General features: G+C 40.7%; 1 protein-coding gene across 3 annotated transcripts in view; it reads right to left on the bottom strand.

The window, feature by feature from the left end:
- Positions 1–18,257, bottom strand: part of KDM1A (lysine demethylase 1A) — a 49,896-nt gene that overhangs the window by 17,565 nt on the left and 14,074 nt on the right. For all 3 annotated transcript variants that reach the window (XM_074894688.1, XM_074894686.1, XM_074894687.1), the window contains 6 exons: positions 17,615–17,748; positions 13,382–13,460; positions 12,249–12,341; positions 11,376–11,482; positions 9,299–9,380; positions 6,938–7,032 (listed from right to left, as the gene is read on the bottom strand). In XM_074894688.1, the coding sequence (XP_074750789.1) occupies positions 6,938–7,032; positions 9,299–9,380; positions 11,376–11,482; positions 12,249–12,341; positions 13,382–13,460; positions 17,615–17,748 (590 nt within the window). The remainder of the gene's footprint in view (positions 1–6,937; positions 7,033–9,298; positions 9,381–11,375; positions 11,483–12,248; positions 12,342–13,381; positions 13,461–17,614; positions 17,749–18,257) is intronic.

Genomic DNA, 18,257 nt, shown 5'->3' with positions numbered 1-18,257 from the left:
TTATCTTTTAGCTCTGTAGAAATTTCTTGTCTGGCATTTTCCCCGACTGGAACAGTTAATAGTCATACTTCACCTCTGGGTACACATCATAAGCTTAACAAGCCAACTTTTCCAACTGCCTATACTAAGATGCTGATTCTTCACTGTTCTTGCAGGAAATCTCTTAGAATCCCACACTGTTCTGGAGGTGGCACCTCCCTGGAGTCTTACTGCATCATGAAACGAATTTCCCTATTTCTGATGGATCTACCTTTTTGAGAGGATCTGAAGAATGAAGATACTTCCCCCACCTCACAGCTGCCAAAGATTAGCGACCCCCTACTCTGCAATCAGTGCAAGGTTCTCCTTTTTTGTTGATTATTACTGAAATTCTCCTATCACTCAAGGTTATTAGGTCTCAGAAGTGAATAATCTCATTTTTGACACTACTATATTTTATACTATATCCACTATTTATTTCTCAAGGTTATGTGCTTTAAAACATAATAAAAGTTTTGAGATACTATCAGCTCAAAGGTTGGAATATTATAGACAACAGCACTAGAGAAGACACAGATTATATGATGACTAGAGCACGTAGCTAAAGATTATTATTTTTTTAACTATATATGAGGGTATTTCAAGCTTTCCCTATATCCAGTCTTGTCCAACCTACAATTTCAAGATGTAGATGCATGCTTACATTTCTGCTCATTCATGTAAAAATTGAAAATCTGTCCCAAAGACCTGTATCACCTTCCCTGATCGACACTGCTCCCCTTCAGAATGACACGCTGAAATTTATTCCTCTTTAGTCAGATCTGTACTTAAGATTCTTGTGTCATCCTCTACAGTAGCTGCTGCCAGTCACATTTGATAACAATTATATAACCCTGTCCCTATGTAACAACGTAATTTGTACCCATGATAATCAAAAATATTTGGATTTTACACTAAGTAGAACACGTATTTCACAATTATGAGACTATTTTCCTATGTGTACCACAAAGCTTCAACAAGGCTACTGAGCATAGCAGAAGCATAAGGAAAGCTTCAAATGGCATTTCCCAAATGCAAACTTTTTTGTCACATTCCAGTGACAACGCTCACCCCTTAATGCAAAGACTTAACCTTTGCATTCTTGTACCACACCTGCACACTAGGAACTACTTTAACAGCATGGGTACATATTACTGTGCTTTTTTAGTTTTTTTAATCATGAAAAAGGAAGAGCTGGAAACGAAAAGGCATGATATAAATGACTTGGTTTCTAGGATACTTCCTTACAGTCAATCCATGGGTAAGTGATTCTTCCTCTGAAGACAAGACCCTGGGGATGAACAGGATGCTGCAGCTTCTGGCTTAAGTAAAAACCCCGTCTCCAGAGGGACAGAACTTGGTACACGTCCTCATTAGAAGTCTCAGTGGAAAACTGAGGACTTGCCATTACTAAGCACTGCCTCAAGACTGAGCAGAGGCTCTCCAGAGCCACAGGGCAGGCTCCACTGAACAATCAGATTTTTAAGATCTCTTCTGGATAAACAGGTGTAGGATGGCTCTGCTGAAGGTTGAAAAATTAAAATTAGCACGCCAGTTCAAAAAAACTGATGGTAATCACTTTTATCATTTAACTTTCATCTTTCAAGTTTCAGCTTGAGCATCTATTATTACACCATAAGTCATCTGCGATGAATGAATAAGCATTGCCCAAGCATGCAGATATGGCATTAGGAAAACCAGAAGACAGCCAGAGTTGAAACTGAGATGCTGGATGTAATAGGGCAAGAAGGGCTCTCTACATGCACAGCAGCAGCAAAAAAGGAGGGATAATGCAGACTGCAGACCTGCTGCTGAACCTATGGTAATGGATATGGAAAAGGCTAAAGCACTAAACTCCTCTTTGCCTCAGACTTTATGGGTCAGGTCTGCTCTCAGGCCTCACCAATCTCTTCTCCTCTCAGTGTAATCTGAACAAGTTGGAGGACCTGGGGAACTACAGGCCAGTCAGTCTTGCCTCTGTGCCCAGCAACCTCATGGAGCAGATCCTCCTGGAAACTATGCTAGGGCACATGGAGAATAAGGAGGTGACTGGTGACAGCCAACATGGCTTCACTAAGGGCAAATTGTGCCTGACTAATTTGGTGGCCTTCTATGATGGGGTTACAGTGTTGGGGGACAAGGGAAGAGCAACTGACATCATCTACCTGGACTTGTGCAAAGCATCTGACATCCTTGTCTCTAAACTGGAGAGACGTGGATTTGGTGGATGGACCACTGGGTGGATGAGGAATGGGCTGGATGGTCACACTTGAAGAGTTGTGGTCAACAGCTCCATGACCAAGTGGAGAGCAGTGATGAGTGGTGCCCTCAGGGGTTGGTGTTGGCACCGGCGCTGTTTAACAGCTTTGTTGGTGACATGGACAGTGGGATCAAGTGCACCCTCAGCAAGTTCACCAACGACACCAGGCTGTGCGCTGCAGTCACACGCTGGAGGGAAGGGATGTGCCATCCAGAGGGAGCTGGACAGGCTGGAGAGATGGGCCTGTGCAAACCTCCTGCAGTTCAACAAGGCCAAGGGCAAGGTCCTGCCCATGGGTCGGGGCAATCCCCAGCACAAATCCAGGCTGGGCGACGAGTGGATTGAGAGCAGCCCTGAGGAGAAGGACTTGGAGGTGTTAGTGGATGGAAAACTGACTGTGAGCCGTCAACGTCCGCCCGCAGCCCAGAAAGCCACCCGTGTGCTGGGCTGCACCCAGAGCAGTGTGGGCAGCAGGGCGAGGGCGGGGATTCTCCCCCTCTGCTCCGCTCTCGTGAGACCCCCCTGCAGTGCTGGGTCCAGCTCTGGGGGCACCAACAGCAGAAGGACACAGACCTGCTTGAGCAGGGCCAGAGGAGGCCACAGAGATGCTCAGGGGCTGGAGCACCCCCCTGTGAGGACAGGCTGGGAGAGTTGGGGGGGTTCAGCTGGAGAAGAGAAGGCTCCGGGGAGACCTTAGAGTGGCCTCCCAGGACTTAAAGGGGCTACAGGAAAGGGGGGAGGGAATCTTGATCAGGAATGTAGGGATAGGATGAGGGGTAAGAGTTTTAAACTGACAGAGGGGAGATTTAGATTAGATATGAGAAAGAAATTCTTCCCTGTGAGGGTGGTGAGGCCCTGGCACAGGTTGCCCAGAGAAGCTGTGGCTGCCCCCTCCCTGGAAGGGTTCAAGGCCAGGTTGGACGGGGCTTTGGGCAACCTGGGCTAGTGGAAGGTGTCCCCGCCCGGGGCAGGGGGTTGGAATTAGATGATCTTTAACGTCCCTTTCAACCCAACCTATGCTATTCCATGATTCTATGAATGGGCTGACAAAAACCTCATGAAATTCAAAGGCAAAGCCTTGAAACTGGCTGAGGACTGACTGTTGGGTATTAGCTCTGAAGAAAAGGATGTGGGGATCATGGTGGACAACAAATTGAAGATAGCATTAGAAAATGCACACTTCCCAGCAACGTAAAGGTAGCACGAAGAAAGGGAAGAGAAGCGACATTCTGATATTCACATTGCCTGCCTTTTCACAGCTGACATCCAGTGCCCCATTCACAAGCTTAGGCAGCTGTGCAGGCAGTAGAACTTCCCAAAGACTATTCAGAACTTCTAAATCAGTAAATTTTTTGGAGGAAACCAACTCACCATGAATAATCTGAAACTTGCAATCGTTAAGAGCCCATCCTATATGCAGAGAACTTGATTCCATCTTCACTTGTTCAGAGAGAAGTCTTTCTTAATTAGGTAATACCATGGCAAAGACTAAAATAATAACCACACTGTAGAGGAATGGTAATTGGAGGTATAAAACTGCTCAGTCTTGGGTCATCATGCAGTTGTAAGCAGCAAGAGAGATTTATGCCTTCAGTGCAGAGCTTAACGATGAGGATGTACACTCAGTGTATAACTCTTATGTACTTTGCCCTTCAGTAAAATGCAGATAGTGGAGAAAAAGGCATAAACAGACCGGCAGGAACAGCTAACCTTTGAAAAGATACTTGTGTAGATGTGGAAAGCTGTCAAGACAGTATCCAAGGTAGGAAGGGCATCCAATTATTACTTGTCCCTAGACTTCTAGATGTATTCCCCGCTTTAGGTATCTGAATTATCTGATGTATAATGTTTTCCAAGGAGATTTTTTTTTTACACTTCCTCAGATGGCTGGGGAATTAGCTAATTTAAAAGCTACAACTTGCCTTCTGTCAAGCACCATGTTTACCAAAATGCCAGAGGGAGAGGTGGAACATTAGCGCTCTTATCTGAGACAAGAAAGGCTGTGCTCTTGGCTGTTATGGTGAACACAGCTTGAGGTTTTGAGGAGTGGGCCAATGGACTTGGGCTCAGGGATAAGCTGAAAGAAAAAGGTAAAGGGACACTATCAAGTTAGTACTTTCTATTGGCAGGGTGAGAAAAACTTTTGCTCCCAGAAGGTACTTAGAAGTTACTTGCCCAATACTCGTTAGTAACCCAATGTGAATGCACCTTTGGAAGAAGGATATCCTGTAGAAAGTTACTTCAGCTTAAACTAAACTTATTTTTCACTGTTTATAAAGCAGTACCTTGACAGCGTCCTTTCAACTGCAGCAAAAAGAAATACAACCTAAGTAGCCTGACAGCTAGTTCAGGATAAGCTCTACACAGCGGGGTGAAAATCAGAGTACTAAGATGTGAAAACATCGCAGAAATTGAAAAGCAGCATTTAATTTTTCACAGTGCTAATAATCAAAGGACAAAGTGTGGCAACATTAAAAAAGGATTAATAAAATAACTGCCTTGGTGAAAGCAGCATCATGGAGTATATTAAGGTAAAACAAGAGAAAGCTAAAGTGAGCAGTACACGTCAAAACACACAGCTTTCCAGGTACAACCGCACCACATCTGAGCAAGCAAATTCAAATTTTCTTTCTAGAGCTTCCATTTTCATTTACTTACTCTTTATCACATACAGTAACAACCTTGAACCATTTAGATGATCATGAGCTACAGACAATACAGAGATATGATCACAGATACACGCACAGACACTGAGTGTCACATAATCAAGACGGTATTGGCATTTATGGTATCTGGGTGGTAGAAGATTAAAATACCGGTCATCATTACTCACACCACCATTTCTTTTCTTAATTATCTGTCATAGTTAAATGGCTTCAGATTAGATAGTTTAGTCAGATGTTCCAGAAGCTATACATGACAGTCATCTAGGAAACAAGCAGCACACAGGTGCCATCTTATTTATTTATTTTTAAACCAAGGAGGAGCACTCTGATTCATTATGTAGTCACTAAGACAACACTGAACACAAGAAGTGATAAAATTTGGTCTGGAAAAATATCCAGTTACACATACCAAGCTTTGTTTGCAGCTTGTCAGGTAAGCTGACAAATTTTGTGATGTGCCTTTTTAAAATATGACAAGTGTTACAAACTTCCTGTCATTACACTAATAAATGCACACATCTAAACAGCACCGATTTCTTGCTGCAGCAACCACCTTTGAACACAAGGAGGTGATGTTACCTGTCCCATCAGGTTAGCCAAAGGATCAGCAAGAACCTTGTCTGTGCTCAGGGATTCCTCCCCACCCCAGTGCTTGGCAGCACGCAGCCACACTGCCCGTTTCCATCCTGACAGGGTCTCGTAGGATGAGCAGCATTTGAATGCAATACAGCAAACACTACAAGGTAATTGGAAGGAATATTCCTTTTCAGACCAACGCTCCACTCCCACTGGCTTCTTCTCTAAGTGCCTATCTGATGGGCAAGAGAAATTCCTAGACCCCAGGAGCTGCATATGCCTGAGGGGCTTCGCTGGATATAAGCGATCGAGTTGCCGCATACTGTGAACAGAAAGGAAAGCTGCGTGCTCAAGCTCCAGGTATCACAGTGCTTACCGAGACAATAAAAGCACAGTCTAGAGCTCAAAGTAGCTGAACCGTGTGTCTTATTGGGTGGTGTAAACAGAGGCAGTCTCTTCAAATTGCACAGGGATACATGTGCCCCACTTCGAGATAGCAAAGCATTACTTGGGCAGATGCTGAAAACAGCTGGGAGAGGGGGAACACAGCAGTGCAGGTGCAAGCATGTTACATGCAGGACTGGCTTCACAACACGAGAGCAGACTGACTGCTGGAACTGCCTACAATGCCTTAGTAGCTTTCCCTAAGTTTATTAGAACACCCTATTCACTCGTGTGCAGTAAGAAAAGCTGCAGGTGCCAGGTTGCAACAGGTTTGTGCCAGGGACCGCTTCTGCAGTCCTCTAGCAAGCCCAGTATCCTCATGTGCCTTCTTTCAGAAGTTATGTTTAGTACCATGTTTTAAGATTCAGGAGGTAAAAACACTTCCAGTCAATACATGTGTGAGATTCAGCACTAAACTAGGATCTATCACTTCTACCTCTAACAGCACTCCTTGACACTACAGTGGAAAGAAATAAAGCTCATTAAAGTTTGTGAATCCCAGCTCTAGTGTATTAGTGCTGAACCATTGCATGCATTCAACCAGCTGGCACTGGTTAATCAATTCTTTAAAAAGCAACAGGTAAGAAGAACAGCCAGAATGAGCTAATTTCAGGGAAAAGGAGTGGCAGCAACAACAAAAGCTAGAGTACCAGCACAGCAGACAATTGCTTCAAAGAGGAGTGAGACAGACAACTGTTTAAGGAAAAACAGAAGTGATTTTGGAAAGAACAAACAGGAACTCAGCTTCCATAAAACCTCTGAAATTCCAAGTTAAAAACTCATGTGGAAAGAACAGGTTTTAAAAGAGTAAGTGCAGATATGCTACAATATTACTACACTGCCTAAAAATGGACACACACTTTCATTACTCCCTCTCCCTAGAGCTATCTCCTGCTAGACCAACAGCCTGGTAACAAAAACATTTGAGATACTATTTTTTTTAAAAGGTTCAAGAAAACAGTATCAGACTTACAGCTTGTCCATTTGCTTCATAAAGCGGGCATTTTTGTTTGATCTTAGCCAATTCCATATTCACTTGTTTGCTGACCACAGCCATGGGATTTCCTCCTGGAAAACATTTTGTACAGTTAGCAGAGTACTCCTGCAAATTTGTCTGCAATTAAATGAAAACTCCACAGTTGAAGCTATTTCAGAGACTAAAAACACCAAGTGCAGTGCAAAATGCATACCAGTGAGGTACTATAACACTGCCAAAGGTGGTACTGCAATTCTTGCAACAAAGTGGTGAAAAAAAAAGCCTGCCACCAACACTTAAAGGACAGTATGTAAATAGAACTGATTATAAAACAGAGTCCTAGGGCAGCAGAAACCTCCGTATGATTAAGAGTTTATAGCTATAAACACATCTTCAGAAAGTTTGCGAGCAGAGTATTTGAAAAGTCAAGGAAAGCTCCTACATCTGCACAGTAACTTCAGGAGCTTTTGAAAATGTGGTGACATGGAGATGGAACCCAAAGAATTCAGTCCCTAAAAACTTGGTGGAACTCCAACAAGCGAATACTATCTATGAAGGTGAACCACGTACACCAACTGTACCTGGAAGATATGCAACTAAACACATTAGAACACAATCTAGGAGATTCCACATAAAAACACAAGAAAGGCAGAGAGCATCAACTTTAAGCATCCAGATTCACTAAACATCAAAGCCTCTCTGGAAGTACAGCAGAGGAAATGAAATGAAGGGGCAGAAATGGAAAATGGCAGAGAGGAGAGGCAACATGGGCTTCCTCCACAAAATTAACTTCGGGAAAAGTTTTTCGTATTTAGCTTCCCAATGTTCTCTGATTCTGCAATCCAAACAAACCCAGAGCCTTGGCTCAAAATAGAGGGGGAAGTTTAGCCATCCTAATACCTTCTTGTCTTTAGAGGTGACTGAACAAGCAGAACAGAGTTCTGAAGTAGGTCTAAATAAGTTCATGTTTCAAGTTCAACAGCCTACTAAAGACTCAGTTCTTCCATAGTTTACTAACAAAACCAGAAGAGATCCCATAACTTCGGTCCATCACTGTCCCGAACCACAAGCTCAACCCCTTCAGCAGTCTTCCCTCCTCACATCTCTTCCAGATTCAGAAATACGAAGGATGCTCTTCAAACCATCTTCTTCACTACAAGAATCTTCCTTTCTCCATAGCATATGGTGCCTCATTCAAGGCAAAGGGTAGATTCTTTTGGAAAAGAAACACCCATGATGAATTAAGTATAAAAATATTAGAGTCTTTCACTAGGCAACCTTAAATCTGTTTTACCAGGAATGTGCAACTTCAGTACATACACCTTCTGAATGCAATTTTATAAAAGACTAGCCATAAGACAGACACCAAGTTTTGGCAGTCCGCAAAACTCAGTTAGGTTTTATTACAGGTTTTATAATATTTTATCATTTCATTGCATTACTGAAGGGTATTCCACACTGAACACCTGCCTATCATCTTAGCAGAGTAACCAGCATCAATAACTGATGACATCCCGTAAACCAGCATTAAATAGGAAGAAACAGGGCTTGTTTGCCATTATTTTTACAACTATTTTTGAAATCACTTAAGGGAAAGGGCTTTTGGGGTTTAAATCCTGACTTCTCTAAGAGGACTTTTCACTTTAGAATGGCTCTGCTCTTCATTCCCCCTCCTCCCTTTTTTCCCATCTAAATGAAAAAACATATTCCATCTCTTTGGGGTCTCTCCCACCTTATAACTTTGCTATTTATTTGCTCTTACTTACTTTGCTCTTAGCTACTCAACTAATCCCCTCACTACGTTCCTACTTCTCCATGTTCGATTTCAGCATATACTTTGGAAGATCCAAGGGAACAACTAAGACAGTTACTATGAAATTCAGTCTGCAGACCTGAGCTCAGAGGCCACTGGCAGTTGGGTAAAGCAACTTTACAAACACTTGCTCAGCAAGTGCAGTGAACCCAGTGCAGAGACCACCTTAAAGGAACTGGGCAAATGAACAGACACACAAAAGGACAGCGTGCTAAGGGAAGAGCAAAGAATTCCACTAAGCACAAGCAAACTGTAAAAAAATGGATCTACAACAGTTTGATGACACGACAAACACCTGTATGACTTCAGTGACCAATGAGAGCCAGGCACCAAGAAAAATCTTGGCTTTTAGTGTGGGCTGCCATCTGTTCTGAAGAGTCACTGATGAAAAATGCTAACTGCCCAAGAGGCTGAACTAGAACATCTGTTTTTTAATAGTTAAAAATACCCAATTATTTTGGCCATGAAATAGCATAAGGTTTCAGATTTGTAACATCTTGTCCCACAATTTTCTTCCCCATTCCTTTTTATTTTGAAAAACTCACCAAGTCCTGTTACCACCATTGCTCCTAGATCAGCAACATAGTTCCCTTTGCGAAAGGTAGCAACTCTTCCTCCTACTCGGTCCTTTTAAAAGCACAATATATTAAACCTCTGGTAACATTCAACAATACATCTCACTTAAATATAATCACTGAAACTTCTACAGAAAGTGGTGTAAGTATTCTCTTATCCACAGATTAATAGAATGTACAATTTTCCAAGAACCTCTGCAAGCAAACACTTGATCTCAATTAATTTGCCTAAGTTAAGGAATAAAATATTTAAGTTGCATTTAAAAGAAAAAAAAAGTAAAAGAAAAAACATGCCTAACCTGATTTGGACAGATTTACATATATATCTACAGTAGAATCTACTGTGAGTCTAAAAACCAATCCTTCATCGTCCATGGGTAGATTAAGTTACACACTAGATTTACTCCTCCCTACCACAAAATCCAATAGCCCTATAGGAAATGATTCAGCTATGCTTGAGAAAACTAAATTTTAGTGTTAGAAAAACCATCATCCAATTATTCCCATCTATTTTCCACAGAAGAGCCAGCTATCAATCAAGAAGATAAACCACAAGTTCACAGTCCATTTTAGAAGCAGGAATAAGTTTTTGATTCTTGACACATACTCCTGACTTAAGGCTGACACTTGTTTTCCTACCATTTTAAATTTAGTAAGGAAAAAAAAAAAGCCACCATTCCCTATTCTCAGTCCAGCTGGCAAGATGATATCAGATAGAATTAACAATTACATTGGGCAAAGATCCCAAACAGCTACCAATTCACATAAAAATGTAAAGTTTAATTTTTAGTAATTAAATCAGCAACTCAGAAGCATGTAAACTAATAGTCTAAAGTTACAGAAAATGAATGGGTGCAAAGAAACTACCACCTGAATCACTGAAATCATAATGCAAGAAAACACCACACAGCCTTACAAAATAAAAAAACCCCAGACTACTCAAGAAGAGATGCAGCAGTCTAGAGAACAATGACTGAAAAATACTGTGCATTATTTTTAAATAGCCTCTTGCCAGATCTACATACGGGTTATAACAAAGATGCATAGAACAAAACCAGGATACAGCACAGATCTCTCTCTTCCAGCTTCAAAAAAAAAAAAAACCAACCAAAAAACCAAACCAAACAAACAAGAAAAACCAACAATACATTCAGGTGAGCAAGAGATTCCTAAACAATTAGACTGTTGTTCGCTCCTTTGCACTGGTGGTATGGAACCTGCGAAGCACAGAGCCAGCATTGCTCCCTAGCAGCAAGAGCAGTAGTTAGCAAAATTAACATCTTGATACATTACTCTAATAAAAAACTTAAGCTGATTATTTTAATCTGTGCTAGAAAAGTGTCAGAAGTAAATATACAAAGAAAAGGAATTCAGAAAGTAAAACATAAGATAAATTCCAATTTAACTGGCCAATGGATTTATTTATTTTCAATGAGCATCAAGCTGTTCTCAACTGACTCAGCTGTATGAAAAAAACTCCAACTTTTAAAAAAAGATTCTACTTAGGGCTGGATATAAGAGAATACCTTATTACTGGAAGAACTATCAGCTAGTTCACGCAGCACAAAACGTAGCTCGGTAAGTTTAAAGCCTCTGTTAAGCACACAGTAATAAACAAGGAAAGAAGTAACATGGACTTAAAAGGTGCAAGAAAAATATCCTGCCTGATGTTGTATGGCAATTCCAAACAATGATTCTATTTAATGGGCAAGTTCTTGAAATACAGACTTGCATTCTGTTTTCCAGTGAAAAATCATCTCCTAATCATGAAAGGAAGAAGATTCCAGCCTGTTGTCACTGGTGTAAGTGTATGACACTAGCACCTGCTGTACAGTCCAACCCTGAGAAAGCATTGGCCAACTCCCAGTGAGAACAGACACATTTGTTTCCTAATGAGACAGGTTTAGTACTCAATAACACATCCCAGCTGACTGTTACCTACACAGAAGCTTGGCCATGCTGCTGGGATGCTTCGCCTTATGCTAGTACTGAATGTGGTTTCTGCTTAAGTTTCTGTATAGAAGTAAAACAGAATGAAAATTTATACCCTGGCTTCCAGAACCGTGACATCCATTCCGAAACTCTGCAACTGGCGAGCTGCTGCCAACCCAGAGACTCCAGAACCAATAATGATCACCTTTCCCGTCTTCTTGGCTAAAGAAAGGGAAAAATAAGCTACAGGCTCTGTATGTGTAATACATTGGAAACAGTCACGTTAAAGTTGCATTTAAGAGATACCAAGAACAAAAAGCAGCTTCCTTCTCATGGGTAGTTCTGACAGAACAAACTCTTCAACAAAAATAGCCACATAAAGAAAATTGAAGTAATTATGTGCATAATATGGTAACAGTAACACACTTCACAATTTTTTTTAATGAGTTACATACAAGAAAAATACACCAGTAGTGCATCTGTGACAAGGAAGAAAACAGGAAGAAAAATACTTCTGAAGGACAACTGTTTGAAGAAGAAACTGATTCTTATTAAGTACTGTGGGATAAAGTATCATAGTTTTATTTCTTTCTGCCCCAGAAAAGTAAAACCTAGAAAGGACAGACAAGTTCACTTGTAAATTCAAGCACCATATAAGCATGTAACAGATGTAAGTACAGTACCATGTTTCTGTCTTTTGTTATTCAAATGAGGAACAAAAATAACTAATTGAACAGTGACAACCACTGAATTATCTACAGAAGATTTGCAAACATTTTCCTTCTTAAGGTGATTTACTTAAAAACATGGCTTCTCCCTGCCAAAACAAAAAACATGAACATCTAGAGCCAGATGGTTTTCCAGCCTTTTTTTTTTATTTTTTCAACACTGCAATCCTAAAAAAAAAAAAATCACTCAAAAATTTATCCTAAAAAAAAAAAAATCACAGAACAATAAAACAAAACTCCAGCAATTTTAAGTTTCTTACTTGGAAGGGGCTTCACTCTTTTGTAGATACCAAAGTTGATTAGACCGTGTCTCTCCAGATAGCTGTGTACTCTGTGAACGAGCACCGTATCACCTAAAAATCGTAATGTTTTAAAATTATTCTTCGCAGCAGAGTATGTTCATAGCACCTACATACTGAAAACATTTCACAAGCAAACCTATCACAGCAGCAACCGAGCAAAGTCACAGTGAACACGTGCCCTTCTGCACCCCCCAGCTGCCCTGCTGAAGAACCCATCTTCCTGAAGAAGTCTGAGGTTAAAGTTTTCTGGAAGCTGCAAGCTGTTTTCCATGCTATACTGCAGTTTTGAATACTGCCTGAAAAGCTGACCAGGACATTAAATGCTTCTATTTATCTAGTGTGGAAGAACACCTTTTCTGAAACTGACTGCAGAAATCCAGAGATCTTTACACAGATTTGTCAGTATTAAGCCAACCCATTACTGAAGCACTGATTCATCACTTTTATTTATATAAACACAATAATTCACTATTTTGCAATACTTGACAGCGTATCTGTGTTCATTTCACCATTATTTTCTTCTTTAATTACTTTTTCTTTATGGCTCCCCTCCACCCTTTTCTGGTTTATTAGGATCTTTTTTGAGAGGGGTGGAATGGCCTGCATTTGCAAGCAGTAACTCCTTGTTCTTTTACTGCCTTCTTTCATCAAGGCAAACCTATTCAAGTCTTACACAACTTTTTAATGTCTCCCAGAAACCTTATGATTAAGAAAATCTCACAGCTGCAAACCACCATTAAATTGTAGCAAACCTTAAAAGCTGCATGTGAATTCACTTGCAGGAAACTTCTGTAACAACCCATCTTTTTACCAGCTTTTTTGAATTCTGCTAGGGATATATTTCTTTACCAGACAAATGAACCCTAACAAACCTGAAACATGAGCATACTGCGATATCTCATTCTGTGCACGAACACTCAGGGAGCTCCACTAACAAAAGGACCCATCTGAAGCCCTCTCTTGATTCTGAGCAGCTTTTCCCCAACCAAAACTGAAAAAGAACAGCAATGACACCTACAGTAAAAGACTTGACTTACTATTATAAGGTGTTTCTAATAGCAATGACACCTACAATAAAAGACTTGACTTACTATTATAAGGTGCTTCTAACTGTTGGATAGTTGCCTCAAATGTCAACTGAATCTTTGGGTTATCCAACCAGAGCTGCAGCTGTATTTAAAGAAACAATAAGACACATTACATTAAGCAATACAAAAGAGGTGTTTTCCATGTGTGCGTTTGTTACCAAATACAGTTAGAAGATGAAACCCTCTAACGAGTTAAACTTTGGCAGTGCTATCCAAGCAGCACTGAACTTTGCCTTCCAGTGTTCTTGGGAGGTGCAATACAGTCAGTTTTAACTTCCCACACCACTTCAAGTAACTAGAAATGCATCGAGTTAGCGATCTGCTATTCACACACAGAAGAAAACATACACTGAAAGAACAAAAGCTACAAAATGGAAGCGCCAGAATGCTTATTCGTACAGCCTGCCTCCCACCTGCATGGCAAGTGTGATATGTGTGATGTTTTCACTGGGCATGCAACAGCAGCCAGCATCTGACTTTTCAGCATCACTTGTCACGTTATTTTTGTAAAAGCTACAGAAGTACTTATCACCTTGTGAAGTTTATTTCTCTCAGACCTCTAATCACCTAATCCATCCTCACTGATATAAAACACTACCATGGACTACACTGGCCACATATACACAAGAAAGAACATTTAGAGGACAGTCACAGTTCAAAAACCAAGCAAGAAGAGCTGCCTGTGAAGTAATAATTATGTCACTTCATGTTAGAAAAAAAAGCACAGAGTAATAGAATCACAACTATTTTCCCAACAGAACTCCTGCTTCATGGCAAGGGTGGCAATAGTTAATAAATAACATTTTACTGTTCAATGCCTAGATCTAGGTCATACGTAGCATCTCCACACCATTTTATATTTCAGAATTAGTAATTTATTTGGGTATTTCTGTACAATTGCACTACTGAACTTCACAGATCCTCACAGATACCAAATTAAAGTGGAAATCATACAAGTGTAATGAATAGGAAAAGTTAAGGATTTCCATATAATTTGGGAGGCCATCTGAGGCAGATTTCATCTTTAGCATAGTACTTTCTTCCACTTGTTTTCCAAGTAATTTTTAACAATGTTCTTTCTGATCATTTCTGAGTGTGGAACTAACCATTCTGTAGTACTACGTACTGTAACGCTAAGATTCCGTTCTCCAGTGGAAGAGTACAAAGCCCATAATCTATATTTTTATATATAAATATCTATCATAGAATCCCAGGTTGGAAGGGACATCAAGGGCCATCTGGTCCAACCTTTCTTGGCATAAGCACGGTCTAGACAAGATGGCCCAGCACCCTGTCCAGCTGAATCTTAGCAGTGCCCAATGTTGGGGAATCCACCACTTCCCTGGGGAATTATTCCAGTGGCTGACTGGTCTCATTGTGAAAAATTGTCCTCTTGTGTCCAAACACGATGTCCCCAGGGGTAACTTGTACCCATGACCCCTCACCTTTTCCATGTGACTCCTTGTAAAAGGAGAGTCTCCATTTTCTTTATAGCCACCCTTCAAATACTGGAACACGGTGATAAGGTCTCTCCTAAGCCTCCTCTTCTCAAGGCTCAACCAACCCAACTCTCTCAGCCTTTCCTCACATGCCAGGCTTCCCAGTCCCTTGATCATCTTTGTGACCCTTCTCTGGGCCCTCTCCAGCCTACCCACATCTTTTTTGTATAGTGGGGACCAAAACTGAACACAGTATTCCAGGCGTGGCCTGACAAGCGCTGAGTAGAGTGGATGATGATTTCTTTATCTCTGCTGGTGATGCCCTTGTTGATGTAACCCAGCAGCCCGTTGGCTTTCTTTGCCGCTGCAGCTCACTGTTCGCTCACATGGAGCTGCTTGTCCACCAGGACCCCCAGGCCCCTTTCACAGAGCTGCTCCCCAGCCGGGTAGATCCCAGCCTGTGCTGCACTCCTGGATGATGTTTTCCCAGGTGCAAGACCTTACACTTGTCTTTGTTGAACTTCTTAAGGTTCATCTCCATGTATGTATATAAACCTCCATATGTACATATATACACTATTACTTCCATTATTCACATTAGTTTACTTTTACTTACAATTAAGTTAATCTGCTATGTTAACACCCAGTTACTCAGAAGAGTCTTCATCTTTTGCAGTGTTTCTAGTCCTCATTTTACTACCTAAAATAACTTCGCATGTGCAGCAAATGACCATTTCTTTACAAATCCTGATTTTTAGACACTCTATGAATATACAGAACAGTCCAGGCCTTAAGATTTTACAGGTTTCAAATCACAACTGCCCAGCACTACCACAACAGATCACTTATCCTACATTCTGCTTTGTAAATGTTCATGATCTGCTTTAACCAACAGTAATTGAACAAGAGCTTTTACTGTTCTGGGTTTTTCCTTTTCATTGGTTGGTGGGTTGGGGGGGGATGGGTGTTTTGGTGTAGAGGGGATTCACCACAAGAAGTGGATCTCTTTTGTTCACTTTCTCAGTCCTTTGAATAACTCAGATGGACTGTAAATGATGATTTCCCTTTATAAAAGCTACTTTGAGCCTTCCAAAACACATTTTTACTTACCAGGTCATCCATTCAATTCTTCATTCCGTTTGTTACTAGGCAAATTGGAAATAGCAGACTTACTAGTCTGACTCCTCTATCCTGCAGGAACTCTGGGTGTTCATGCCCTCTTCAGTACTTTCAAACCCCTTGGTACAGTGCCAGCTCTGAGTAAGAGGATGCACACTGCTGTTCACAGCTCTTCCCCAGCTCTGCTGGGCACTGGGTTTGTATTACTATTTGCTTCCCTTGCTGTTCTAGAACCTCTGCTATCCTGACTGGAGGAGATCCTCTCTCAAGTCTTCCTCAGAGAGGGATTCCTGCTTAGGAACTGCTCTGAGTTCCTCCATAGCGAATAAGGACCAAACACCAGCAATGCAGCTTTTCTAGTGCAATCCTGCAAACACCCCTTCCAAGCATTCCTTTAAATCCCAGTCATTTCTTCGTTTCAGTGGAAGGTTTTTTTTGCTTCCAATGCGTTTGTAAAAGGATTACTCACTATACGTTTTGAGCAAACTGTGTTTCAAACTTTTTGACTTGCCTTGCTCTGTTTTTATACATCTCATGACTTCCCAAAAGTTACAACTTAGGTTAATTAGAGGGAGATTTCACAGGAATAGCAAAAGTCATGCTCTTAGCATGAAGATATATAACATGCATAGATTTCAAATAACTTTAAGTATTAAGCATTGGATGCTACCACGGTTAATACACTGTGATGCCACTTGATCATCTTCAGTCTGTGAAAAGAACGGTGCATAAGGTGTTTTCTCTCTTAACTATGGTAACAAAGCAATTTTCAAAATATATCTTGCTTTCCTACTGCTAATTTTTCTAACATGACTTAAGTTTTCTAAAACACTCTTTCGTAAGTACAGGATGAAGCCCTGAACCCTGTTTGTGTGCTGAGGAACCTAAAAGCATTGTCACAGTTTAAAAGCATGATCTGCAAAACACAGTACTACTGTTTAAGTTTTATTAAGGTTTAAAGGTTTAAGGTTTTTTAAGGTTTAAACTTCATGCACTTTTGCCTGAGTCAAGTGAATGATCTCCCCAATGAATTATTTGAATATTGCCCCTTCTTTCTAGATTTTAAGTTGCATGGAACTTTTGAACTGGGCAGAAATGCTACAAACATTCAGAAGCAGAGTTTCATTTCTTCAGTGTTACAATTTCTTTTATGAAATCAAAGCTGGCAAAGTATTCTGTTCTGAGAATAAGCCACACGACCAGCTTGATGTCTCAGTATTACAGCAACTGAATGATAAGCAAAGTAAAAAAATAAAAGCTGAGAGGTTTGCTTTTTTTAAAGCAACAACGTATTTGATTATTATTTTTAAGTATTCTACAGACACTTCTTTAAACTGAGATCAAGTAATTGAACATTTGCACCAGCTTTCTCCTTACTTTTTAAAAGATGTATTAGCTGAATCATGTAGTTTTCATTGCTGCTATGACTACGTTTTAGATACTGTAAATATACCACAGATTCTTTATGCTGCTTCAAAGCATTGCCTCAATCAAGAGCTGGATAACACCTTCCTTAGCAACTCAGAGCATGATAGGATGCCAGAAATGAAACCCCACCATCTCAAAAACAAACAAACAAAAAATCTACCAACTGTTAGACATGGTAACTGCCAAAAGTCTTTGCAAGGTATACAAATGTCCTACCCTTTTTTCATCAATACTTTTACAATAAACTTACGGTGCGGTTCCTGATGTACAGAAACACCTTCTGAGTCTGCTGTGGCCCACTGATTATATCAGGGAAGCAGGCAGCTTCTTGAGATGTCATACGGTCATGTGGAAGTCTACTCTGGAAAGCTGCACCCTCCACACCTACAATAAAAAGACAAGTTGTCTACAGGCACTGCAAAAGGAACGGTTAAACAAGTATTTTAACACTACCCTTCTCCTAGCCAGTCCATCTAGCCATGAGGTGACACGGTGGCCAATTTCACGTCATGCTTTCATTTAATCCTTTATTTACTTCTGCAAGACCTGCAGGTTCCCAAGTCAACAGTTCTTAGAAGTACAGGTATCATCTAGGGTTAGTGAAAAAGCTATACTACAGGGCAGGGGGGAACTGAAAAATAAGGGGGGCAGAGGCACATACCAATCTAATATATAATATTATATATAGTCTAGATAATACATATATATCATAATATGAATAAAACATAACTGCTTTAGATGCTGTCCTTCATTTGTGTGGTTTCCAGTTTCTACCAGAATATGAAAAAACATTTTGGAACCCCTTCAAAGCCAAAAGATCTACAAGATACACAATGCCTACAGTTCCCTCTCACCTGTATTTCAAGGTTTCATTTGTACTGAACTCCTCAAGA

This window comes from Strix uralensis, chromosome 25 (genome assembly GCF_047716275.1).
Source record: "Strix uralensis isolate ZFMK-TIS-50842 chromosome 25, bStrUra1, whole genome shotgun sequence".
Lineage (NCBI taxonomy): Eukaryota > Metazoa > Chordata > Aves > Strigiformes > Strigidae > Strix > Strix uralensis.
Note: the sequence above shows the minus strand (reverse complement) of the source record. Positions and strands in the feature narration are given on the sequence as shown.